This window comes from Crocuta crocuta, unplaced genomic scaffold (assembly GCF_008692635.1).
Source record: "Crocuta crocuta isolate KB4526 unplaced genomic scaffold, BGI_CrCroc_1.0 scaffold126, whole genome shotgun sequence".
NCBI classification, from domain to species: domain Eukaryota; kingdom Metazoa; phylum Chordata; class Mammalia; order Carnivora; family Hyaenidae; genus Crocuta; species Crocuta crocuta.
The window spans coordinates 3,776,659-3,801,150 of record NW_027531000.1 but is presented as its reverse complement, the minus strand read 5'-3'; the positions used below and the strand labels follow the sequence as shown (position 1 = coordinate 3,801,150).

Sequence of the window (24,492 nt, the reverse complement as noted above, 5' to 3'; positions counted from 1 at the left end):
GTGAGTTGGAGCCCCACATCGGGCTCTGTGCTGATGGCTCAGAGCCCGGAGCCTGCTTCAGATTCTGCGTCTCCCTCTCTCTCTGACCCTCCCTTGCTCACATTCTATTTCTCTCAAGAATAAACATTAAAAAATAAAAACTTCTACCAAGAGTAAGTTGACCCCATTTTACAGGTAAAGAAACTGAGGCTCCCAGAAGCTGAGTGTCTCGAGCACACACATCACAGTCCAGTGACAGAGTCATGAGCACAGCACTTCAGCACAGCTCCCTCTGAACCTGTCCACATGTATCCAGTCTCTGCCCCTTTCAGGTGCCCCGAGACCGTGAGAGAGGTCTGGGAGTCTGCTGAAACCTTTAAAAGGCAACTAAAACCCCCAGGAGTCTATTTTAGAATATGTCCTCCAAAGTGTCTAACATCTTATTTAATGTTGTAGAGAAATATGCTTGAGTATTGCTTGACCTTCCAGGCCAAACTCAAATAACCCTACTTGTTCACAAAACTGACCTCCAATTTCCTTTCCTCTATGAAAAAATGCACACTGCTGATGCCTACTCCCCATGAGATCACACTCTGTCTTGCATGTTTAGCTGGATCCATATGTTCTTTCCTTCACCTACTGAGACTTTTTTTTAAGTTTATTTATTTTGAGAGAGACAACAAGCCAGGGAGGGGCGGGGGGAGGGGGGGACAGGGATCCAAAGCAGCCTCGGTGCTGACAGCAGTGAGCCCGATGTGGGGCTCAACTCGTGAACCGTGAGATCATCGCCTGGGCTGAAGTCAGACACTTAACTGAAAGAACCCCCAGCATCCCCTCCTCGGGTTAAACCTGGGCCCATCTACTTGTTAGGCCTCGGTTTCTTCCTCTGTAAAATAAGAATAATAAAAACACAGATATCCAGGATTGAAGAGATTAACCGAATTCAAACAAGTAAAATATTCAGACTCTGTCCTGGCAGGTAGTAAGTACTGTGTAAGAATTATCAGTTTTAAAAATCATAATTAAGATTATTATTGTTTTCATTTATCATTATCATCTTTCTCCAGGTGTGCAAATTTTAAGTCCACATGCAAAAAAACACTTACAATAGAGACTGACACGTGGTGCATGCTCAATAGATGTTAGCTACATTTACAGGTATTAATTTGCACATACCAGGTCACAACAGACACATGCTGAATATGAAGTTTTCCGTATGTACTGAAAGCCACAATTGCTTTATTTTAACCAACACAAATTTTTATGGGTTGGATCAAAAATATAAAATGTTTTAAAAAATCATCTAAACACCTCATGTGGGGGCAGTAGTATTCATTAGGAGATTCGTTGCTGTTCACAAACAACTCTGGCCTTAAGGTAGAAAGCCAAAGACAACCAAATGCAAATGCTTTCTGGAATGTCAGGACTCACCGTTAAGTAATAAAGAAATAATAACAAGAACACCATTTGCTAACACTTCACTGAACCTTTATTATGGGCCTGGCACCATGCTAATACTCTTCCACGGTCAATGCGACAGGGAATGTTCTGAAGACCCTTAGGATGCAGGCTGACATTTGTCAGATGAAGAAACTAAACTCAGAGGTCACCCAGCCTGCCCAAGTTCTCAGCTAGTTGGGGACAGTGAGGCCAGAATAATGCTGGCAATTCCCTGCAGACTGGACTGACAGAAAAATCCAGAAAACTCTCAGAATTCAGTAAAAGATTGACAGTTGTGTTTTGCCAAGAATGGATTATCATTTCATAAAAGAAAGGGTATTTTTTTACTATGAAAACAGGAGAAAAAATCTCAGAATAAATCCAAGAAATGGCAGTGACCTTAAACCAAAACATGTGCATGTAAGGGTGCGTGTGACACAACAGTCCTTGTCTTTCTCATTTCACCACAAACCTGTGAAAACTTCACACATCTCTCCAGGAATCAGCATTCGGAAACCACCGCTGTATCCTGTCCTGCCATAATACACCCAAGACTTCCCTCATTCCCATTTCTAATTTGCAGGAAGTTTGCAATTTGCAGTTATCTGAAACATAACTAAAAATGTGACAGAAGAAACAGGAACTAGATTAGTCTGTCCAAGAAAAGGGCATTAGCCACAGAATTGTACACCCAGTCAACTGAACAAGAGGATCATGAACCTGAAAGGTGCTACCATGTTTTACAATGCTGTTTCAGGTCCCAGAGACCTAGAGAGAGGGCCTCTACTGCTAGGAGCTCATTCAATGCCTCCATATTTGTTTCCCTGAAGCAACCGTGCCAGCGTGTGAATTCAAGGGTTCACCCTTGAAATTCGGCACTTGTCCCCCGCCACCCACCATTCAGAGCTCATTCCTAGGAGAACACACAGAGGCTTCAAAAATCTTGTTGGGGGAAGCACACTGCAAACAATTCTTCATTAGAACCTTTCCTCATAGTGTGTCTTCCTCCACTGCAGATTTGCTAGTGACCGTGACCGAAAGGGGGTTCACTGATCTAAACCCAGGAACTTCACACTCCTAAAGGCCAGGAGGAACTAACTCCTAAAGGTTAGGAAGGAAAACGTGTCTCTCCTCATGAAACACTTGCACATCTGAGCTCAGCCCAAATGAAGAATATATAACCTCCACTCTGGAGAGATCCACTCCACTGATGGATCCTATTTTAAAAGGCTGTCAGGCTGAATGCAAAATCGGCACCAAGCACCCCGTCCTAGGTGGACTCTTAAAGGAGAAAGCAACACCTGTTCACAGAACAAATTATTAGTGTGCCTGGCAATGTTCTAGGCTAACTGATCAAAACAGGGGTGACTGTACCCGTCCTGGACATTTGGCAGCGTCTGGAGACATTTCTGGCTACCTTGCCAAGGCAAGGGTGCTACTTGCCTCCAGCAGGTGGATGCCAGGGGTGCTGGTCAACATCCTGCAGTGCCCAGGACAGTCCCCACAACAAAGAGGAATCCAGCATGAAATGTCAACGGCACTGAGGCTGAGAAACTCTGCTCCGGACTCTAGGGACATAACAGTAAACAAGGAACAGACAGAAATCCCTGCTCCTTGAAGCTGCCAGTCTAGTGTGGAGCAACATATAATAAACCTATTAGAAATGAGTCAGTTATAACAGAAGTACAATGGAAGAAATAGTGCCAGGCAAGGAAGATGAGAGTTTGTTGGAAGGACAGCACTTGTACGTAGTGAGGTCAAGGTAGGCCCCGTAGGAATATTACAAGACCTGAAGTCGGTGAGGTACTGACCACTGTGGCTCTCCAGGCAAAAGATGGTCCAGGCAGAGGCACCAGCAAGTACAGCGTACAAAGGCCTACGGTGAAGGAGTCTGGAGTGTTCCGGGGCAGCAACGGAGCTGACAGCGAGCCTGACCATACAGGCTGCCTTTTGCCATTTAAAGTGTTTTGCCATCTCGAGTGTTCCTGAAACTAGGAGCCACTGGAGAGTTTTAAGCAGAAAAGGACACGATGTGGCACGTTTTAAGTCACAGTTTCTCAGCCTCGGCAGTGACAGTTTAGGGCCAGATAATTCTCTGCTGCTATCTTGTGCATTACAGAAAGTTTACCAGCATCTCCGGCTTCTATGTACTTAAGACCAATACCAACACCCTTCCATTCTGACCCACAAATCTNGGAATACCTACCCTGCCTGAGAACCAGTTTTAACAGGAACATTGTGGCTGTCACGTAGAAAATGCACCAGAAGGGGTAACAGTAGAAGGCAAGGCAAGAGACTACTGCAATAGCCCTGGCACGAGCTGGTGAGGACTTGGACCCAAGTGGTGGCAGTGGATTTGCCGAGAGGTGGGCAGATCCGGAACATATTTTCAACTCCAAGAGGCAATCCAGAGAATACAACTGATAGACGAAATGGCTACAGCAGTCTTGACCTTTCAAATTCTACTTTTTCCAACCAACACTTACAAGAAGGGAGGTGCCCTGGCAAAGACTTCAGACAAAAGGCCATGAGGAGGCCCCCAACAACATGGAGCCCTTTTAAAGTCACACAACAGATGCCGATGACAATAAGTTAGACAACTGTGGAAAACAGTATGGGGAAATTTTGCCAACCCCATATATTTATTCACAGATTTTATTTAACTGGTTTATTTCAAAGAGCATGTGTCTGCTCCACAGACAAGTTTTACAACAACTTTTTTAATTTAGCATTCCTCTCCATACCGGTTCTGTCCCGCACCTGTTTCTAGCTTCAACGTGTGAAGCCATCGCTTCCCACGTAGCCACATTTTTCCTTACACATGCTAGCTAGCTACCGAGGACGTTCACCCTTGCAAGTAATTTTTTGCCGACTCTGAAAAAGAACAGGCCCAAATCCTTCAACATGAGTTTCATGGCACTCATTTGGGTTTTTCCAGATGGTATTTTCCTCACTCTCTCAAACTCATTTAATGTTATGTATCAGCTCCCATCAAAAATGTTCCAAACAGTCCGGTTAATTCATTTCTTTCAGGACTACAGACGCACACTCAAACACTCACTCCCTCATTCTGGCCATGTAAGCATTTGCTTATAGAAGCAAAAGCAGAGACTGCTCAGTAAAACACTGGTCCCTTCAGCCGAATGCACAATAAAGCCCCAATGAGCATAAGCAACAATACCCTTTACACAATATTACTCAAAACCCCCAACCCCCAACACACACAATCTATGCTCACACACAAAACAGCCATTATGAAGAGAAACCATCAACTAAAGGCTGCTTTTAGGCATCTAACTGCATTTCCTTCCAATCACTGCTAAGCGTCTGCAAGGAGGCTGCTTCAGCAACCCCGTCGGTGGGTATGCCTTTCCCAGATTCTCTTCCCCAACTTGGTTGGATTCAGAGTCCTGACGCAGCCCTGAAGGAAACAAACCGGCTTCTGCCGGCCACCAGAGCAAACAGCACCCCGGTGCAGCCCAGAAGCAAAGACTGTACTATGTACTACTTCACTCCCCATCCATTTGCCCTTCTCTTCATTCACCCTGATTTCCGAACCCTCCTCCCCTCTGCAGGCCAGGCCCATTCACCCAGATTCTACCCAGTGTGGGGGGCAGGCAGAGAGGTTTGAGATGGGTGTGCAGAAGCACTGCCTTGAGCCTTCCCGTTACAGCTTTACCTTATTTCACAACTGAGAAGAGTGGACATAAATCCTTCTCTACTATCACAAACTCCAATGACCATGTTGTCCCTCTTAGTAAACACGGGAAATGTCCGGAGTGGCCATAGGACAGAGGAAGAAAGATACTCAACCCATTCCGACAAACGAGTGGGAATGGAGGCAGCACAGGAAGTGGGCACTAGAGGTGGTGGGAAGCCAGACCAGCGGGTGTTTTCACTTCTCTCCAAAAAAGTTTTTGAACTCCCCTGCAAATTAAACGCGTGTCGCTGCCAAGCCGGGGATCTGCCAAGCAGATCTGTCCCGGTAACACTCCAGTTCCGAAGCTTTTTTCCCCCTCCAGGGAAAGCCTGGATTTGAATGGGACTCTATTGCCCGGGGAGTTTAACCTGGACAGGTGACACGCCCACCGCTACCCCGGACGCCGCCCGCGCCGCCGTGCCCGGGTGGGCAAGGTGAGAGGCGGGACTCCGGGAAACTGCACCTGGAGGCGGCCAGGGGCGGGCTTTCCCAGAGGAGCCCGACTCCGAGGAGGCGACACAGACTAATTGCTTCCCTCACCGTCGCGCTTCAATCCACCCCAAGCACTCCCTCTCCGAGTCCTCAGCCCGCCGGGATCTTTAGAAAAGAGGTTCACTAGAAACTCTTTTTTCCTCCTTCCCACTGCGATAGCGTCCGGGTCCCGCGCTCCTCCTCCGCGACCTGCGCGCCGGGAGCTCCCCAGCCCCCACCCAGTCTCAGCGGCCAGCATGTCGAGCCCAGGGACCCCTCACCTAGGCCGGCGGTCCTAGGCTGCTTTGCAGCTCCCCGGCTGCGCACTTGAACTGAGGCCTCCTCCCCCGGAGGCGCACCCGCCCGGCGGGCGCGGCCCCCAACTGCGGGGGGCAGTTCGCCCTCTGCCCCCGGGCAAGGACACGGGGTCCTTGTCCCAGAGCCCGGACGACCGGCTTTCCTCGCCCCAGAGTGTGGAGCGCGGGGGCCCCCAGCCGCCCTCCGCGCCTCCCTCCAGCTGTCACCACTCACCTGCTCTTCAGAGGTTGACTTTTGAGTTCGTAATAGGTTTTGGGCTCTTCGTGAAACTCCTCCCCGACTTCGAAATCCGGCACGATCCCCGATTCCGACTGCATGGCTCCCGCTGCCCGTCCTTTCACTGCTCGCAAGTGAGAACAGAGCCTGGGGGCCGAGGGAAGGTGGCGGGGCCCGGGTCCCCCGAGTGGTGCGCCCCCGCACAGTGCCNGGACGGGGCGTTCCTGGCTCGCCAGGGGAGTCGCTCCCGCGAAAACTACAACTCCCAGAAGGCCAGGCGGGGGCAGAGGCAACGTGGTGGACACCGCTATTGCAACTCCTGTTTGGATTCATTCTCAATGTCAGCAGCTCCTCTCCCTCCTCTCTCCTCTCTTGCTTCAAGGGTACGGACGTGGCTATTTAATATTAATAAGAATAGACCCAGCCTTGTTCTCTTGCCGTCACCCCTACTCCCTGCTCAGACATTTGCAAGGACACCCCAAATCCTTAATAAAAAAAAAATTTTTTTAATCGTGAAAGGTTTTGGCACTGGAAAGTTTTAGCCTTCAAGCTTGCCTTAAAATAAAAGGACTTAACTGTCAGCCTCTATGCTTCCCAGTGGTGCTGCGAAATATGAACTTGTCCTCGGATTGGAATAGAGTGGAGGAATTTGCCTTCACTCTATAATTAAAACATTATTGTAAAAGTTATTCTTGTGCGTTCCTTTTCTGTAACTCAGTCTGGGCTTTTACAATACTATTCATCCAGCTGAGTGGCTCTTTTCCCTTTATCCAATTAGCCGCTTTTAATCTAAAGCAGCCCTTGAAAGGTCCGGTTAATTTAAAAGGCACCAAGTTACAAAACAGAGTCGTCACCGTCTGCTTTGAATTTCTCAGTTGTCTGAGAGTTCAAACAAGATTGTCCTAACAATTCAGGAGTGAAGTTGGGGGTGCATAAACTGTGTAAGTGTCCTCCTCCCGCCTGAGCTTCCGGGCACTCATTTAGGTAACAGAATAAAAAGCTCAGTTATGGCTCATGTTTACTTCCAGACCTTCCCTCTGATTACTTCCATAGGATGTGTTCTTTCTTTCAAAAATGTCTTAAGGCATCAGAGAGGCAGTAGAGAGTTAGAGGGTGGTATTTAAAGTTAGGAGACTCAGAGCTGAAATCCTGAAATCCTGTCTAAAGCACTGTGTGTTCTTGGGCACGTCACTGATTCCTAGAAGCCTCAATTTCTTCATCTGTAAAAGAGATTAACAAACCTGTTTTAGAAGATGTTGCAAGGCCAAATGCAAGGGAAAGTGATTTGTCGTCTTTAAAAATGATGCTCACTGGTCATTCTTTTATTTATTGTATCTTGAAGATATTCCTTCCAGACTAACATTTCATTTGTGAGTTTGTCCTTCCAGAAGTATTAAACTAAATGATCATCCTAGGATAAAATTCTTGGGAGACTGGATTCATGATTGGGCATCTCCCAGGATTCCATTGACCCCTTAGAGGCTATCAAGAAATTCATGTTAGGGGGCGCCTGGGTGGCTTAGTCGGTTGAGCGTCCAACTTTCGCTTAGGTCATGACCTCGCGGTTCGTGGGTTCGAGCCCCGCGTTGGGCTCGGGCTCTGTGCTGACAGCCAGCTCAGAGCCTGGAGGCTGTTTCAGAGTCTGTCACTCCCTCTCTCTCTGACCCTCCCCTGCTCACGCTGTCTCTCTCTCTCTCCTAGAAATAAATAAAACATTTAAAAAAATAAAAAAAGAAATTCATGTTAGAACTGCAGTGTATAACCTCTTTAGAACTGTAATGGAACAGTCCATTTTGTCACTCATTATATCAAATAGTGACCTGCTAGACCAAAGGGACCAAACCTGAAGGGGAAAAAACTGTCAGGAAAACTAAGATCCCTGAACTTACTACCAGACAAGTGTACCTTCCAGAGGTATCTGTAGGCTACAGAGCTCTGAGCTGAGGTTGCCCTGAGATACATACAGCTGCTATTTTTTCCCCTGTACCTTTTCTTCTGGTCTCATCCTACTCGGAGTTGGGGAAAACTTGTCTTCCATCAAGTGTGACACATTTATCATTTAGAGTGCCATCTGCCACCCTGGGGGAGTGGGTATGTGATTTAATCCTGACCAATAAATGACCCCTTTTCCTTAGCCACAGTGATTCCTTTAGGCATGGACACAGGATAGTAACATGACTAAAAGTTCTCCTTTGAACTTTTCTACAGGTCAACGGGGAAAGCTGTCTGATTTGTGGAAGCATGGTGATCAAAGGTAGACAACTTAAAGCTAATTACTTATGGCCACATAGGAAAGCTGACCAAAAATGAGACAATGAGATAAGATCAACACAACAATCAGAGAAGTAGATACCCTTAGACTTTCCAGAGATATGAACCAAAAATTCTTTTCTTTTTGCTGAAACTATTATGCTTTAGGTTTTTGTCAGTTGCAACCAAAAGGTCTTTGAGTAATCACCCTAAACACTTTTCACTCCTTTAAATAGATGGCCCATCTCTAGGAATGACCATACCATTAATCCACATGATAAAAAGTTGCCCCCCTGGTAGATGGCCCTGTAATCCCTCTTCATTAATGAATTGAACCCTAGGAATAGATACCTTTTCTTTTATTTTTATCATTTTGTTTTCAAATTTTTTAACGTTTATTTATTTTTGAGAGAAGAGAGAGAGAGAACACAAGCAGGGGAGGAGATGAGAGAGAGGGACACAGAATCTGAAGCAGGATCCATGCTCTAAGTTGTCAGCACAGAGCCCAATGTGGGGCTCGAACCCATGGAATGGGAGATCATGACCTGAGCCGAGGTCAGACACCCAACCGACTGAGCCACCCAGGCGCCCCTAGATACCCTGTCTTTAAAAAAGTGGTGAAAGTCAGTATCTTCATACATTTCAACCAGGGATTGTGATTCTTAAAACTGCAAAAGAAAAAAAAAGTACAAAAGAGTATTTTTGTCACACTTACCTATATTTATGTAATATTTTACTCTTTTGCACATGCTTGTCACACACACCTCTCATTTTGCTTATAAAAATCCAGCAGCAAGGACAGATGGACATGGGTCCTCGCTTGAAAATACACGGGACATGCAGTAGTTATAAACAGCATCGTGTTAAGTGACCAGACTACAAGAATGTATTTGACTTCCTCTCTGCCCTCCAGAGACTCATAATCCAGGAGTTGAGTCAAGGCTTATAACTCAATGAGAAACCACACAGAAGGCAGCAAGTACTAAGCAGCAGATAACTGGTGTCTGATGTGGACTTTCATATCCGTTTATCTCAACAACTATTTATGGAGAATCTACTCTGCGTCGGCCACACTATGTGCTAGATATGGGGGAAAACAGCCGTTTTGAGCCATATATGATCCCTGCGCTCAGGATATAGTCCTTGCCTTTTTAGGAATAGGAGTGAAAATGATTTGATAGATAAGTTAATAGATACATAAAGGCTACACGTGTCTGAGAAAGGAGCCACCACCAATGGCAGAGGTGGAGATAAAGTGAAGAATTCTTGGAGGAGATGTGACTAAGCTAGATCTTAAAAATAAAGAAAAAGTGAAAAAAATAAAGGAAAAGTCTAGGACATAAAACATGAAAATTGAATCTACTCCATCCCCTCGATCTAACCACCAATTTACAGAGGGGAAAAAAGGAAAGAGAGGAACATGTGAGGTTGCAGTCAGACAAACCTAAAAATTGAGAAACAAGACATTGAGAAATTCTTCAAAAACTAAATAGCATGAAATAAAGAGGAAGGAGGAACTGCTATAGATTTTTAAAGAAGTAGGAGACATACATAAGATCTATGTGAATTATATTTAATTTTAAAAACAAATTGAAAAAAGAGACATACCACCCAAATACATTGTGTGCATATTATCTGGATTCTGATTGAACAAGCCAATTGTCAAAATTCATTTTGGAGAACACTAGGAGTGTAGGAACATGGACTGGAATTGGATAATATTAAAAAATTATTGTTGGTGTGCCTGAGTGGCTCAGTTAGTTGGGTGTCCGACTTCTGCTCAGATCCTAATCTCACAGTTTGTGAGCTCCAGCCCTGCACTGGGCTCTGTGCTGACATCTCAGAGCCTGGAGCCTGCTTCAGATTCTGTGTCTCCCTCTTTCTCTGCACCTCACTGGTTCATGCTCTCTCTCTCTCTCTCTCTCTCAAAAATAAGAATTTTAAAAATTATTTTTAATTTTATTAGGTGTGATAGTGACATTGTGCCTATCTTATTTTTGAAGTTCTTATCTGATAGCCAGACGTACATATAAAGTATTTATGGGCATGATGACATGATGTCTAGGAATTGCCATAAAATACTCCAACTCTTCCCCTTCTATCGCTCATAAAGTGGGAAAAGGAACACTGAAATGTGAAGAAGATGTTGAAATTGGCTAATACGCTATGGAAGTTTACTATACTACTCCATGTATTTTTGTGCACATTAGAAAACGAAATAAACAAAAAACAAATAAAAAAATAAACAAAAGAGAGAGAACTGTCAGAAAAAAATTTTAAATGGTGTACAATTTCTGATAAAGTTAGATTAAAAAACATGTCGGTCAAAAGGAGAAACGGGACATGAGGAAGATGTGGAAGCAAAGCTGCTCATGGCATGTTTGGAGGAAACATCCAAGAGCCGCTGGATATGGTTGATTTCAGCAGAGAACAATTCATTGAAAGTGAATTCATTGAGTAGGGGTGCCTGGGTGGCTCAGTCAGTTAAGCATCCGACTTCAACTCAGGTCATGATCTCGTGGTTTGTGAGTTCGAGCCCCGTGTTGGGCTCTGTGCTGACAGCCAGCTCAGAGCCTGGAGCCTATTTAAGATTCTGTGTCTCCCTCTCTCTCTGACCCTCCCCTGTTCATGCTCTCTCTCTCTCCCTCCCTCCCTCTCTCTCTCTAATAAAACATTAGAAAGGAAGGAAGGAGGAAAGTAGACTGAGTAGCCCCAGAACCTCCAGAAGGCCAGTGGGACTTGGCACAGAACTTGTGCAACCAGGAACAACTCTAAAATCTATGCCATAGACCTGGGCTAGTGAAGCCACCCTCACCAATACCACTGTGTCACTAAACATCACAGCTTGAGCTTTTGACACTGAACATGGCACATGGTCGAAATGCTCTCTCTGGGAACTGGATGTAGCCACAATTGCCCACCACCAGAAGGATTAGGCTGCGTCCCAGCTGCTTCACCTATTTGTTGTCCTGTCCAAGGTCAAGACTTGACGCAATTGGCAGACGTAGGCTTTGTGCCCAGCTCTGACTGCAAGGATGCTAGTTCCCCAAAGCCATTCCCTACTCTCTTTCTCTCTCACTACTTTAGAGACTTAAAGTAAAAAAGAAAAACTAAAAAAAAAAAAAAGAAACTATTTTGCAGTCTCCCTGGGACTAATAAATTCAGTTCTATAGACAGAAACACGTAAACCTACCCCCCTTTTAAACTTGTGTTTCTCTTATTTGAAACATATTTTTATAAGCACAGGATTGGACAGTAATGAGGCAGTTCACTTACTTTATTTTTATTTATTTTTTTAAAGAGACAGAGACAGAGAGAGAACAGGGGTGGAGGGCGGAGGGGACAGAGACAGGGGAGATCTTAGACTCCAGCCTCAGCGTGAAGACCAACACTCCAAGCCACGATGTTGGGATGATGACCTGAGCCAACATGAAGAGTCAGATGCTTGGGGGTGCCTGGGTGGCTTAGTCGGTTAAGCATCCGACTTCTGCTTAGGTCATGATCTCGCGGTTCGTGGGTTCGAGCCCCGTGTCGGGCTCTGTGCTGAATCCCAGCTCAGATCCTGGAGCCTGTTTCAGAGTCTGTGACTCCCTCTCTCTCTGACCGTCCCCTGCTCACGCTGTCTCTCTCTCTCTCTCTCCTAGAAGTAAATAAAACATTAAAAAATTAAAAAAAAAAAAAAGAGTCAGATGCTCAACCGACTGAGCCACCCAGGCTCAGTTACCTCAAAAGAAGATCCCAGTTCAGTTACTTCAAAAGGAAGGTGAAACAAGCCCATGTGAAGAATAATATAAATGACAGAAAAATGCTAAGGAGGATGATCAGAAGGGGAGAGGGGAATGAGGTAGTCAATAGAAAGTCTCTTCAGCACTATCCGTTAGTATATATTCTTCCTACAGGTGCTAGGGCAGTAGACTGTGTGCCCAGACATGGGCGTGCTCCAAGGAAAACAATCTAAGCTACACAAAGTTCAGACATGAAACACATCAAGTGGAAAATCATTCATTTTCAAGGCATAAATTTGCTTCGCGGCTTTGCAGGGTTAACATTTGGATAGTGGATTTCTTTGAGAATCTGATGAAAGCTGTAGACTTTCTTACCAGATAAAGGGTGTGCTCAAATATCATTACAACCTCAGAAGTGCCACGGACCACCTTGTGGTCATTTATTGCTCCTCAAGAGTCTCTGGATTCTGGTCTTCTAAATATATTGTCCTTATGAGTACTGTCCAACGCTGTTTTCTGGAGCCACTGAACAAGGGCCAGGGGAGACAGGAGGGTGCTAAGCTGTGTAGACCGGGAAAGGAAAGTCATGTGCTCTTCCCAAAGGGTTGTCCAAGAACTGTGTCCATCAGAATCACTTGGGGTGCCATTATAATGCAGATATCCAAGCCCTGCAGCAGAAGGACTAAAAAGGGATCTTAAAGGGGTAGGGATTGAGAACCTATATTTTTAGCAAGTTTCCCTGCACTGTAAGTGTGGAGTCTGAGGTGGGGGGTTAGGAGGGGGGGAGGGAGGATGTGCTCCAGGCAGGGCTGGAACTCATGAACCATGAGATCATGACCTGAGCTGAAATCAAAAGCCGGTCACTTAACCGATTGAGCTACCAGCGTCTCCCAGGAAAAGCTGGGATTCCTAGCCAAGAAGCAGAATGTAGGTGAGGAGGTAGGTGGGTAGAAAAGTATTAAAGGAGTAGCTTATTCTTTGCGAAACTGACCTAACAGGATTCTTCCTGCGGCAGGCAAGGGGAGGGGTGAGAGATAAGGAAGGTGATTGGATACGGAGGATGGGGGTGATGGCCAAACCATCTTGACAGGATTGTTGCTAAAATTGGTTAATGTAAACGAAAGCCGAAAGTCAAGGTCTATTTGGGAAGAAGATTCAGAAGAGTGTGGCTAAAATTCGATCAAGGAGAGACTCAAACCAAAGAAGTGCCTTTTGTAGCTAATGGACCATAAAGACAGGTCAATGGCACCAGGTAGCTGTCACCCCACAGATACAACAGCAACGGTGGAAGAGTGATTTGACCCTGGTATGAACTTTGTGACTTCAAACCCAATACAGAACAATCAATAAAGGTCATACCATACATTCTTGTTCCAAGGTATCTGAAGTCACAGGAAGTAGAGTAAGCAGTACAACATAAAATGTTCCAGGGGCGCCTGGGTGGCTTAGTGGGTTGAGCGTCTTAGGTCATGATCTTGCGGTTCGTGGGTTCGGGCCCCGCGTCGGGCTCTGTGCTGACTCCCAGCTCAGAGCCTGGAGCCTGTTTCAGTCTGTGACTCCCTCTCTCTCTGACCCTCCCCTGCTCACGCTGTCTCTCTCTCTCTCTCTCTAAAAAATAAAATAAAATAAAATAAAATGTTCCAAAAGATGGAACATATACTCCAAAAAAGGCATTCCTGCTTTTTGTCTTCCTCTAAACAACTACCAAAGTAGTGAAAAGATTACTAACTTCTATGTAAAATATTTTAAATAAAGCTCTTTTCATTAGAAAAGTAAAAAGGGTTATTATTTAAAAATCACAAAATGGAGATAAGTAAAAGAAAAACATTTTTGAACACCCACAATACTGCTCTCCAGTAATACCCATACCTAGGAATATGTCACTCAATATTCAATATATATCCATACCTAAGTATATGTCATTCAATATTCAATATATTTATAATATAGATACAAGTATATATACATATATACATATATGTGTATATATTTTATAAATATAGATATATATTCCTAAATATATACCCATATCTAGGAATATGTCACTCAATATTCAATATATTCATTATATAAATATAAATGTATGTACAGTCTCAGTAAATATTCAAACGGTAATACTGAATATACCACTTCTTCGTCACACCTTTCCTTTTCACGTATCATAAATACCTTTCCTTGCCTACAACCTCATTTTAATGCTTCTAAAATATACTTTCTATTTTATAAGCTTATTGCATTTGTTTTTCTAATGTCTGCATTGTTGGACCTTTTGACTGTTTTCAATGTTTTACTACTAGAGATAAAGAACATTTCACTTCTTTCCCAGTAGCTACATCTTTGTCCCCATTCACACTAATTGCCTGGAGATTGAATTGCTAGACCAAAAAGCACACATGTTTTTGAAATTTTGCCAAGAGAGATCTTTCTAGAACACAAACCTCATCTTGTCTTTTCTCTGTTTGAAGCCCTTTTAGGATCCCCACTGCTACAGAACGCAGACCAGGCTCTTTAATATTAGATACCCAGCTCTCCATGCCCTGGATTCTCCCACCCTCTCTTCCTCCTCTCAGATCACTCTCTGACTTCCATATTAAAGAGCTTCAGTAACCCCAAACTGCTTGGAGCTCCTGGAATAGGTCAGGCTGTTTCTCTCTGTCTAGAGTGTCTTTCTCTTCCTCTTTTGCCCCAAACACTTCTTTAACCTTAAGATACAGCTCAGGTGTTACCTTCGTCAGAAAGTCTGGCTCTACCCTACCGACCCTCGCCAGGTCCCCAGATTGATTTAGAAGCCCCATCCCTAAGTTCCCCCAATACACTATCTGCATCATACCTCATTATATTTATTTAGCTTTCCATACAAATCCCCTCACCTCCACCCTTACCCCACTGTTACCACCACCACATACACAAACCAAATACACCCTTACCCTTGTCCAAACCGTGAGCCCCTTGTGAGCTGGGACCATGCGCACAATAGATACTCAATAACTGCTGAATAAACAAATGGATTACCCATCAGGTAAAAGAGAATATAGTTTCTAGCAAATTTACATTGTTCCTTTTCATAATGATAGCAATGGTAATACAAATAAAAATGGGATTTTTATCTTAGGTTTTCCACAGTGTCCATTTGTACATCAGGCAAATATTGATTGAACGAAATAACTTTCCATCACTAGGACTCTCTCCTAGTCTAAATTGATTTATCACAGTAGAATTTAGCCTGTGTCCCAGAGGCACTGCTGATAAGAAGACTGAGATCTCTCCATTAGAACAACAAGCGGACACGTTCAGACTTGTTAACGGGTCATTTGGAGAAATCTCATGCGGGAGAATGACTGAATGAAGCATATTTAGCACTTATTAAAGGAACTAAAACCAGATACTGAAATAAACCACGATGTATGCACATTTCCCGTCATGAAGGTTACATGGGTAAACCTCAAAGGTTTTGATGTCCCCATCCATGCTAACCCAAAAAGTTCTCAGAACCTTTGCAAAAACAAGCACTAAGTTTGTCAGGTTACAGAAGAAAATACATTCATTTTTGTTTCCCCCTAAAATCCAGTAGGAGTAGAGGTTCAGCAATACTGCTGTGGAATTGACTTGCAAAAGTAAGATGCTAAAATATCAAGCCCCGGGGGTAAAAGTCAAGTACTTGGAAAAACAGAAAACTTCCAGTTTGCCTCAGGGCCAGTGAAAAAGGGACTATCCCCAGGGACTTACCTCTTACAGATGAATTAGAGTGGACATCAGGGGACAGTCACAAAACAGTAAAAGAGTTAATACTTGTAAGACACACAGACCATTAGCCAGTGCTTGCCACATAATACGCTCCATACAACATTTTTGCACAATAAACAAAATAATCTTTAATTCTTTATTCACTCAGGAAACATCTGTTTTTACTTTTCTCTCTCGTTTTTAAAAAAAAATTTTTTTTAATTTTTTTTAACCTTTTATTTATTTCTAGGAGAGAGAGAGACAGTGTGAGCAGGGGAGAGTCAGAGAGAGAGAGGGAGACACAGAATTGTAAACAGGCTCCAGGCTCTGAGCTGGCTGTCAGCACAGAGCTTGACGCGGAGCTTGAACCCATGAACCGTGAGATCATGACCTAAGTGAAAGTCGGACGCTTAACCAACTAAGCCACCCAGGCGCCCCCCAAAAAAAATTTTTTTAAGAGAGAGAGTGCAAGCAGGAAAGGGGCAGAGAGAGAGGGAGACAGAATTCCAAGCAGGCTCCATGCTGTCAGCGCAGAGCCCAATGCAGGGCTCAAACCCACAAACCATGCGATCGTGACCTGAGCCAAAATCAAGAGTCAGACACTTCACCGACTGAGCCACCCAGGCATGCCCCACTGTCTCAGGTTTTTTTATTGAAGTACTTTGTTCCAGGCGCATACTGGAAAACACTAGTTGACTGATCCAGCTAAGGGTTTCCAAAGTTTGTTCAATCTAGGCAGAGAATAAAGAGAGTTAAAATGTATACCAATGGTCTGACCTTTTTGGCATCAGAAAGGCACAGTGGCTGGCATTTAAACCCTGCCTCTACCATGTACTGCCTGGTAGGCAAGATGCCTAAATCACCCTCCTTCTCAGTTTCCTTATTCCCAAAAAAGGGGATTATCGAAACAAACTAGTTATGGTGGTGATTAAGCAAGGATACCTATAAAAAGCACTTTGCTTTTTTATTTTCTGGAACTCATAAGAACTTGTGGCTAATTTTAAATGTTAATTGTTGCTATTGTTGTTATTCCTGTTTTGACCATACTTTCAATTATTCTTTAAGAATCCATTGATCTATGTTTGAGACCTAAAAGACAAAAGAACACTTTCTGTTTCTCATGTCAACTCTCTTTTGGTTTAATTTGTTTAAATGTTTATTTATTTTTGAGAGAGAGAGAGAGACCATGAGCAGGCGAGGGGCAGAGAGAGAGGGGGACACAGAATCTAAAGTCGGCTCCAGGCTCTGAGCTGTCAGCACAGCCATGAACCGTGAGATCATGACCTGAGCTAAAGTTGGACACTTAACTGACTAAGCCACCCAGGCACGCCTGGTTTAATTTTGTTGTTGTTGTTGTTGTTGTTTTTATTTCTAGGAGAGAGAGAAAGACAGCGTGAGCAGGGGAGGGTCAGAGAGAGAGGGAGTCACAGACTGAAACAGGCTCCAGGCGCTGAGCTGGCAGTCAGCACAGAGCCCGATGCGGGGCTCGAACCCACGAACCGCGAGATCATGACCTAAGCGAAAGTCAGACGCTTAACCGACTAAGCCACCCAAGGTCCCCAGTGGTTTAATTTTTTTTAAAGAGTATTTTCTTTCAATTATGAAACATATTACACTTTGGAAAAGTACGTACAACATACATGTATTCTTTCACAAATGATCCTTACCCACTCACAGCTTTTTCCCTTCAAAAGATAACCACTTTACGGTCACCATTGCCCTTCTTTTTCTATAATTTTAACAAGTAAGTATGCCCCCGTAAGCAATATAGGGTTTTTCTGCCTATTTTTGGACTTCAGATAAATGAAATTATGGTCACCACCTTCCAAGATGGCCCCCAATAATACAGGTCTCCTGATGGTCTCTTCCTATATTGAATCAGGGCTGGTCTTGTGTGACTAATTTCTAAAGCTGTCACAAAAGTCAACTGTGATTTCTGCCTAGTTCTCTCAGATAGTTCACTCTGAAGCGAGCATGGGAAGATTCAAGGGGTCCTTTGAAGACGCCCTTGTTGACAGGAACCAAGGTCTCCCACCAGCACCTACCACCAACTTGCCAGCCTCGTGATTGAACCACCTTAGAAGTGGATCCTCAGCCCGAGTCCAGAGCCTTTTGATGACTGTACCCCAAAAAAGACATTCAACTGCAATCTCAACCTCAAGAGCAACCCTCAGATGGAATTGCTCCAAGCCACTCCCAAATATCTGACCCACAGAAAGCATGATCATAAGTGATTTCTGTTGTATAAACCAAGAAGATTTGAAGTAATGTGTTCTACAACAGTAGATAATCAGAGATTATGCTGTATAAATACTTCTGTATCTTAATTCTTTGACTCACCATTTTTCAAAGATTCATCCATGACACTGTGTGTAGTTTGTTTTCATCACTATATAGAATTCTTCTTTCCACTGTCTAAAAAGTCACTTGGCATCCTGAATGACAACTTTACTATCCACCCCTAGTGCCTCAAATAGTCACTGGATTTCTCTGCTTCTCAAATAAAGATGAAAAAAGAGGATGAGGTGGAGACAGGCGCTCTCTCCTGGGATGTATTTTCCTCTGACTAGCAATTAAACCAAAGCAAACATGTTGGCCTCTGCAAACTCAGGAAGTCATGTTTTCTTAACATTGAAGCTGTTTGGCCAAGCGGGAGTCTTGAGCTCTTTCCATCTACAGCCAGCAGGACAGCTCGGCCCTTAGCCCTCTGCCACCGTTCAGTAGGACTCACAGATTAACTAAGAAGTGCGGATGACAAGGCAGGCATCTGATAAAAAAATTAAGAGTAAGATTCCATTTCTAGAAGTGTATACTATAGAAATAACTCTCACAAAGGTGCAGAGATGCGTATACAAGAATTTTGATTGCAATATTTTTCGTTACATTGAAAAACTAAATCCATGGCACAGGGGCTATAGATGAATTAGGATGTATCCTTACAGTTGAATTCCATGTAGGTGTTAAAAACACTACAGAAGTGTGTAAAATAAAAAACAATGAGACTGAATTCTGTGAACAGACATGGAAACATGCACAAGCACATTGCAAACAATGCATGTCAATTCTATTTTCATTTAAAAAACAAATTGTGTGTGTGTGCGTGCGTGCACCTGTGTGTGTGTGTGTGTGTGTGTGTGTGTGTGTGTAATGTTGTACCTGGATTAAATCAACAGCTGTTAGAGGGGCTAAGAATTGTAAAGAAATTTGGCTTTCAAAATCACACATTCTTGTAATGTTTTATTTTGTTACGACATATACATATTTCTTTTGAAAGCAGAGAGAGAAGCAGTAAATTTTTAATATGTCATTTGCGTCAGTAATAAGAATGTCAATGATTATGGTGAGAAAGAGTGATAAATTACAGATTTAACCCTTCTGGTTCTCTTGAGTGACGAATCTAGGATCTTCTCTTACTCATTCTTCCCAATGATTTCTAAATTAAAGAGCTATGAGAACCACACAGCATAAAAAGTGAGCCATAAGTTATGAAAGCATGTATATCCTTTATTATACTTTACTATCTTTAAAATTGCATAAATAATTTGTGTTCATTTTAGAAGAATTGGAAAATAATGATTAAACCTGCACAGTGTTCCATTATATCAAGAGCACATAAGATGGTTATGAAACCACTCTGGATTTATATGTAAACATTTACTGGGTTTGCAAATGTCCAAAACATCCAAGTTGCATGCAAAATACATATACATTTTTCTAGAGACAGAGCCCATACCTCTACTCAGATTGTCTTAGGATTCCACAGAAAAAAAGAGAAAAAAAGACTGTACAATTCTGTTAGAAGTTACTTGAGTATTTCATGATACTACAGCTATAGTTTTAACTCTCTTTTGCATGCAACTAGACTTTATTCTCTCTGAGAAGTCTTCTTAGACTATCCCACATAGAAGTTGAACCCAGGGCTTGTCACTTTATACACTGTCTTTGGTTTTGTTTGTTTAATGTGGTGGGGTGGTGTGTACTTGTTAAAATGCTTTTTTAGTTTGGGGTAATTATAGATTTACAGAATAGTTGCACGGGTAATACAAAGAGTTTCCATATTTCATTCGCCCAGCTTCCCTTTGTGGTAACATAGCCATGGTACGTTGTCAAAACTATTATGTTGGTATTAATTAATTAAACCACAGACTTCATGCAGATTTCACCAGTTTTCTTACTTATGTCCTTTTTCTGTTTTAGGATCTAATCCAGAATGCCTCGTGGCATTTATTCACCAAGTTTCCTTCATCTCCTAAGATCTGTGACAATTTCACAGTCCTTTTTTTTTTTTTAAATAAGCTTTAAACTTTTGAAGAGTACTGGTCAGGTATTTTGTAGAATGTCCCTCAATTTGGATTTGTCTGCTATTTTCTCAAAACTGGTCTGGGATTACAGATTTGAGGGATTACCACAAGGTAAGATAACCTTCTCATTACATCATATCAGTAGTATATAAGATCAACGTGACTTATCACTGGTGATGTTAGTCTTGATTACTTTGTTAAGCTGGTATCTGCCATGTTTTTCCACTGGATGGTTACTATTTTTCTGTTGCCATATTTTTGTCTTTGGAAGAGTCACTAAGTCCAGTACACATTCAAGAAGGGGAAAATTAAGTTCCACCACCATCTTGGTTGCTCTCTCTCTCTTTCTCTCAGCTACAGAGAAAGCCAGCTGCCATGTCATGTAAGCAACGTAATAGAGAAAGTCATATGGCAAGGACCAGAACCCTTCTGGCAGCAGCCACCTGAGTAACTGCAGAAGTGCATTCTCTAGCTCCAACCAACGTCTTGACAGAACGCTCATGAGAGGCTCTGAACCAAAAATACCCAGCTAAGCTGGTCCCAGATTCCTGATCCTCAGAAACTATGTAAGCTAATCAATGTTGGTGGTTTTATACTGCTGTGTTGGGGGCAATCTGTGGTACAGCAATAGGTAATGAATTCACCAGGCAATTCTTTAACCTCTTTGTCTTTACTTACTTTGCATGTGATTCCTCTTGAACTTCATGCCCTTGGGTGGAATGGCTACTCACATCTTCCCGCAAAACATCTCCATGGTTCAAGACACCAGCCCAGCTCAGATGGCATTCTCTCTGTTGTAGATTCTAGGGATAGAGAAACTGGCCCTAAATTGGTCATGCAACTGACCACTCAGGTCCAATTAATGTGGATGAAGTCAAGTTGTATAAACATGGCTGCCTGAGGACCAATCTTCTTTTTATGGAGAGAGCAATTCTCAGGGGAAGCAGGTACTTAAAATGAGTCTGGCAGACACCCCACCAGTATCTAGCTCTACGTTTCTGCTACACTTAAAGGATTGAAAAAAGAGACACTAGTTTCCGACTGGATCCCATATTTAGGAATGGATGGTGATTGGAAAGTATGCCAAGTTGGAGGACATCCTCAAGGTCCTCCATCTACATCCATGTGGCAGGATTGACTCTGCCTATAAATGGCAGAAAGGATAATATTTTTACAAAGAGGGGTGACCTCGGAGAAAAATGTATGAAATGCCACAAATTATGTTACCAACAATGGAATTCACAGCTCTGTAAGCCCAATCTCCATGGTCATCCAGGAATATTTTCAGCCCAGGATCCAGTAAGTCTCTGATGTGTTTCTTGGTAATGTGATAGTTCTTGCAAGGATTGGTTTAAAAATAAATACACTATGGGTGAACTTGAGGTGAAGCATGAACAAAAGAACAAGTGTCAGGGTGAGTTAATACTAAGCTTGGAAGGAGTTCCTTTAGGGCTTCCAGATGTTGAAGAAGCCAAGCTCACTTGACTAGTTTGTGTCCAGCAAGAACAGAATATCAGTGGCCAGTCTTGTTGGAATCTACCTCTCTGCAATGAGGCAATGGAAATGACAAAATCTGTGTCACACAATAACACTCTACAAGTGGATACAATTTCTGACACTGCATAGATGAACTAAAATTAGCTTTCACAATGTAAGAACTGCCTAGGAATTTCAATTGCTTTGATAATTTAATCAAGATGCAATTAAAACACATGCGCATGCCCACACACACATACATATATCAGAATGACTGGGAAGGTAATAAAGCAACACATAAAACCATAAAATATTATCCAAAATTCAGAATCAATCACCAACATAGATCATGCGCAAGCATTTATTTCAATGCTATTTGAAATGTCCTTGAGATTAAGGATGCAGAATGCATCCTTTTCAAGTGCAACATTATCTAGTTCAGTTCACAGCTAGCCTCCTGCTAATCATTCCCTCCAGATCTGGGAGAGGGCTGATCACATTGATAATCAAGATTTGCTAAAACAAAACCAGAAAAAATCTTCTGAGTCATCAGGTTGTAGCTGAAAAACATTAGACATGAGCTACAGAGTTCTAGGAGTTTAAAAATATCCTTCTTACTTTTAAGCCTATTCTCTTGAATTTGACTACGGAATTTCAGTGCTTCTGTTCCCATATCTCTTACCTTTAAAGAGAATCACACCCCAAACAGAGGCAATAATAAATGTCCATCACAAGGATAATGTCTTTACCATCTACAGAGAGGAAACACCTTTGAGAGACCATAGATGACACCAAGCCGCTTGTATGGTTGGGCCCTTGCTTGTCATTGTCTTTTTGGTACGGGATCCATTCCTTAGGGAACTACATTCTTCAGGTTTTGTTACCCTCTGCCTTTCAGGTGGTTTGGCCAATGGGAGACACTGGTATAAGATGGAAGGGCGAGAGGAGGTCGGAGCTGGAATACTTCTCTACTCTCTTTTTCATGGAGTACTTTTGACATAGCTGTATTTCCTTTGTAGCTCACTTTCTGCAGAAAAGCCCCCTCTCTGCCCACCCCTAGTTGCCACCTGCCAGCCTATTATGATTCCAGCTTCCAGTATATGACCCCAAATCCTGGGCTTTGGTGACTTGTATCCTTTCTCTCTCCAGTCCTAGACCTGGTACTAACTTCCTGCTATCGTTCACTTTGTGTGTCCTATTTCACTTTTCAGCTCTTCCAATGGCTGTATAACCATTTCCCTACACTAAATTCTCTCTGTTTGAGAAACACAGAGCAATGCAGTCTTCTTGTCTGGACCCTAAATACTGTAGGGACACAAAACCAACACACATGCATTCAAAAGTCAAAAGTAACAAAATTATGGGGCACCTGAGTGTCTCAGTTGGTGAAACACTGGACTCTTGGTTTTAACTCAGGTCATGATCTCACAGTTTGTGGCTTCAAGCCCCGCATCAGGCTCTGTGCTAGCAGAGATTCTCTCTCTACCTCTCTGCCTCTCCTCTACTCATGCTGTCTCTGTCTCTCTCAAAATAAATAAACTTTTTAAAAAAGAATGAAAAAGTAACAAAACTATATGATTAAATGTGTATATTGGAAAGCATAATAAATATTCAAAAGAGGCAAAAATTACTAGAAATTGAGTTTTCCTGTGCTTCATCCTGATTCCCAGTATGACCTTTTTTCTACATCTTGACCTTTTGGCTTCAGTTTCTATAAGTGATAACCTTTTTCTCTGAGTATTATCCAGTCACATTTCTGCGGATTTATTAAATTATGTCACCCCTGGCCTAGGGTGCTGGTTTGTCTATTCATTGGTTTTCCTTACTTATGGTCCAGTCAACCCTGGCCCCAAAAGTACTGAACACAACAATAATCGTAGTTGACATTAACTGAGCATTAACTCTGCAGTAGAGAACTTTTCATCAGTTTTCTCATTTGCTTTAGAAGACAACATCATATGTTAGGCCTTATTTTGGAATTTAGGGCCTAGAAATTAAATAGTCTGTCTTCAGACATGGTTGCCTACTGCTGTATCTTCCATGTGGATTATTTCTTCAGAATCCCTGTTGGCCCAGAGAGTGAAGTTTCTAGCAGATACTGAGGACAGAGGAGGATTTTGTTTTTTGGTTTTGTTTTTAATTGCACTTGTTCAAAGTAAGGACCTCTAGGGTGTTAAGTAAGTCAGCATAAAGCAAAACTGAACTCATAGTCCACAATCCCCCCCAACATGCACACACACACACATGCACATACTTACACAGGTGTATGCCTTGACTTGACTCTCCTGTTGGAAGGCAGAAAATGCAAACTTGTACACCTACCCATGAATCTGTCCTGGAGAGTGAAGGATGGAAGGAAGATTTTTTAAAAATACTGCCCAAGGAGCACAGGAGGCTCTTAACAACCCACACTGTGCAGAACCACAGAAGCCTAGAGAAGCAGATGAAGGAGGAGGAAGCTGTATGTCCAGGCTACCGCTGACATTAGCCCTTCCAGCTCCTTGGATCAGGGCAATACTATAGAAGGATGGGCCACAAGTTGGAAAACAGAAGATCTCAGTTACAAACTTGATGTATATCAAAACACACACAGACACACACACACACACACACGAAGATATGTCTTTTGTTCCCCTGTAAACAGGAAGTCTTATCAAAGAGTCAGGGCAATTTGAGCACACTTGGTTTGGAATTTGATTGCAATAATATGCCATTTCTTATTGTGAGGAGGAATTCTGAGAAAAGGTAGAAGGTGCATCTGAATCCAGTTTAGTTACAAAATTCAAATCCGTCTCCTTAACTTCCAAATTTCATGTTGTCATGAACAGAAATCTACCAGGATATCTAACCTTATCTTTAGCTCTGCAGCCTTGCCACATTATTTGACCTCAGT

General features: G+C 42.9%; 1 protein-coding gene and 1 long non-coding RNA gene across 6 annotated transcripts in view; both read right to left on the bottom strand.

Moving 5' to 3' along the window:
* MITF (melanocyte inducing transcription factor) overlaps window positions 1–6,326 on the bottom strand; it is a 231,491-nt gene extending 225,165 nt beyond the window's left edge. For all 4 annotated transcript variants that reach the window (XM_077770620.1, XM_077770627.1, XM_077770621.1 and 1 more), the window contains exon 1: window positions 6,122–6,326. In XM_077770620.1, the coding sequence (XP_077626746.1) occupies window positions 6,122–6,225 (104 nt within the window). In that variant the 5' untranslated portion in view covers window positions 6,226–6,326. The remainder of the gene's footprint in view (window positions 1–6,121) is intronic.
* A 5,304-nt stretch (window positions 6,327–11,630) lies between these two features.
* LOC144236961 (uncharacterized) lies at window positions 11,631–24,119 on the bottom strand. 2 transcript variants are annotated; one of them, XR_013336714.1, is made up of 4 exons: window positions 23,858–24,119; window positions 20,802–20,926; window positions 18,163–18,589; window positions 11,631–12,014 (listed from the first exon to the last, which is right to left on the bottom strand). It is a non-coding gene; the product is annotated as an uncharacterized LOC144236961 (long non-coding RNA). The 2 variants fall into 2 exon arrangements; XR_013336715.1 differs by lacking the exon at window positions 18,163–18,589.
* Between the last annotated feature and the right edge of the window lie 373 nt (window positions 24,120–24,492).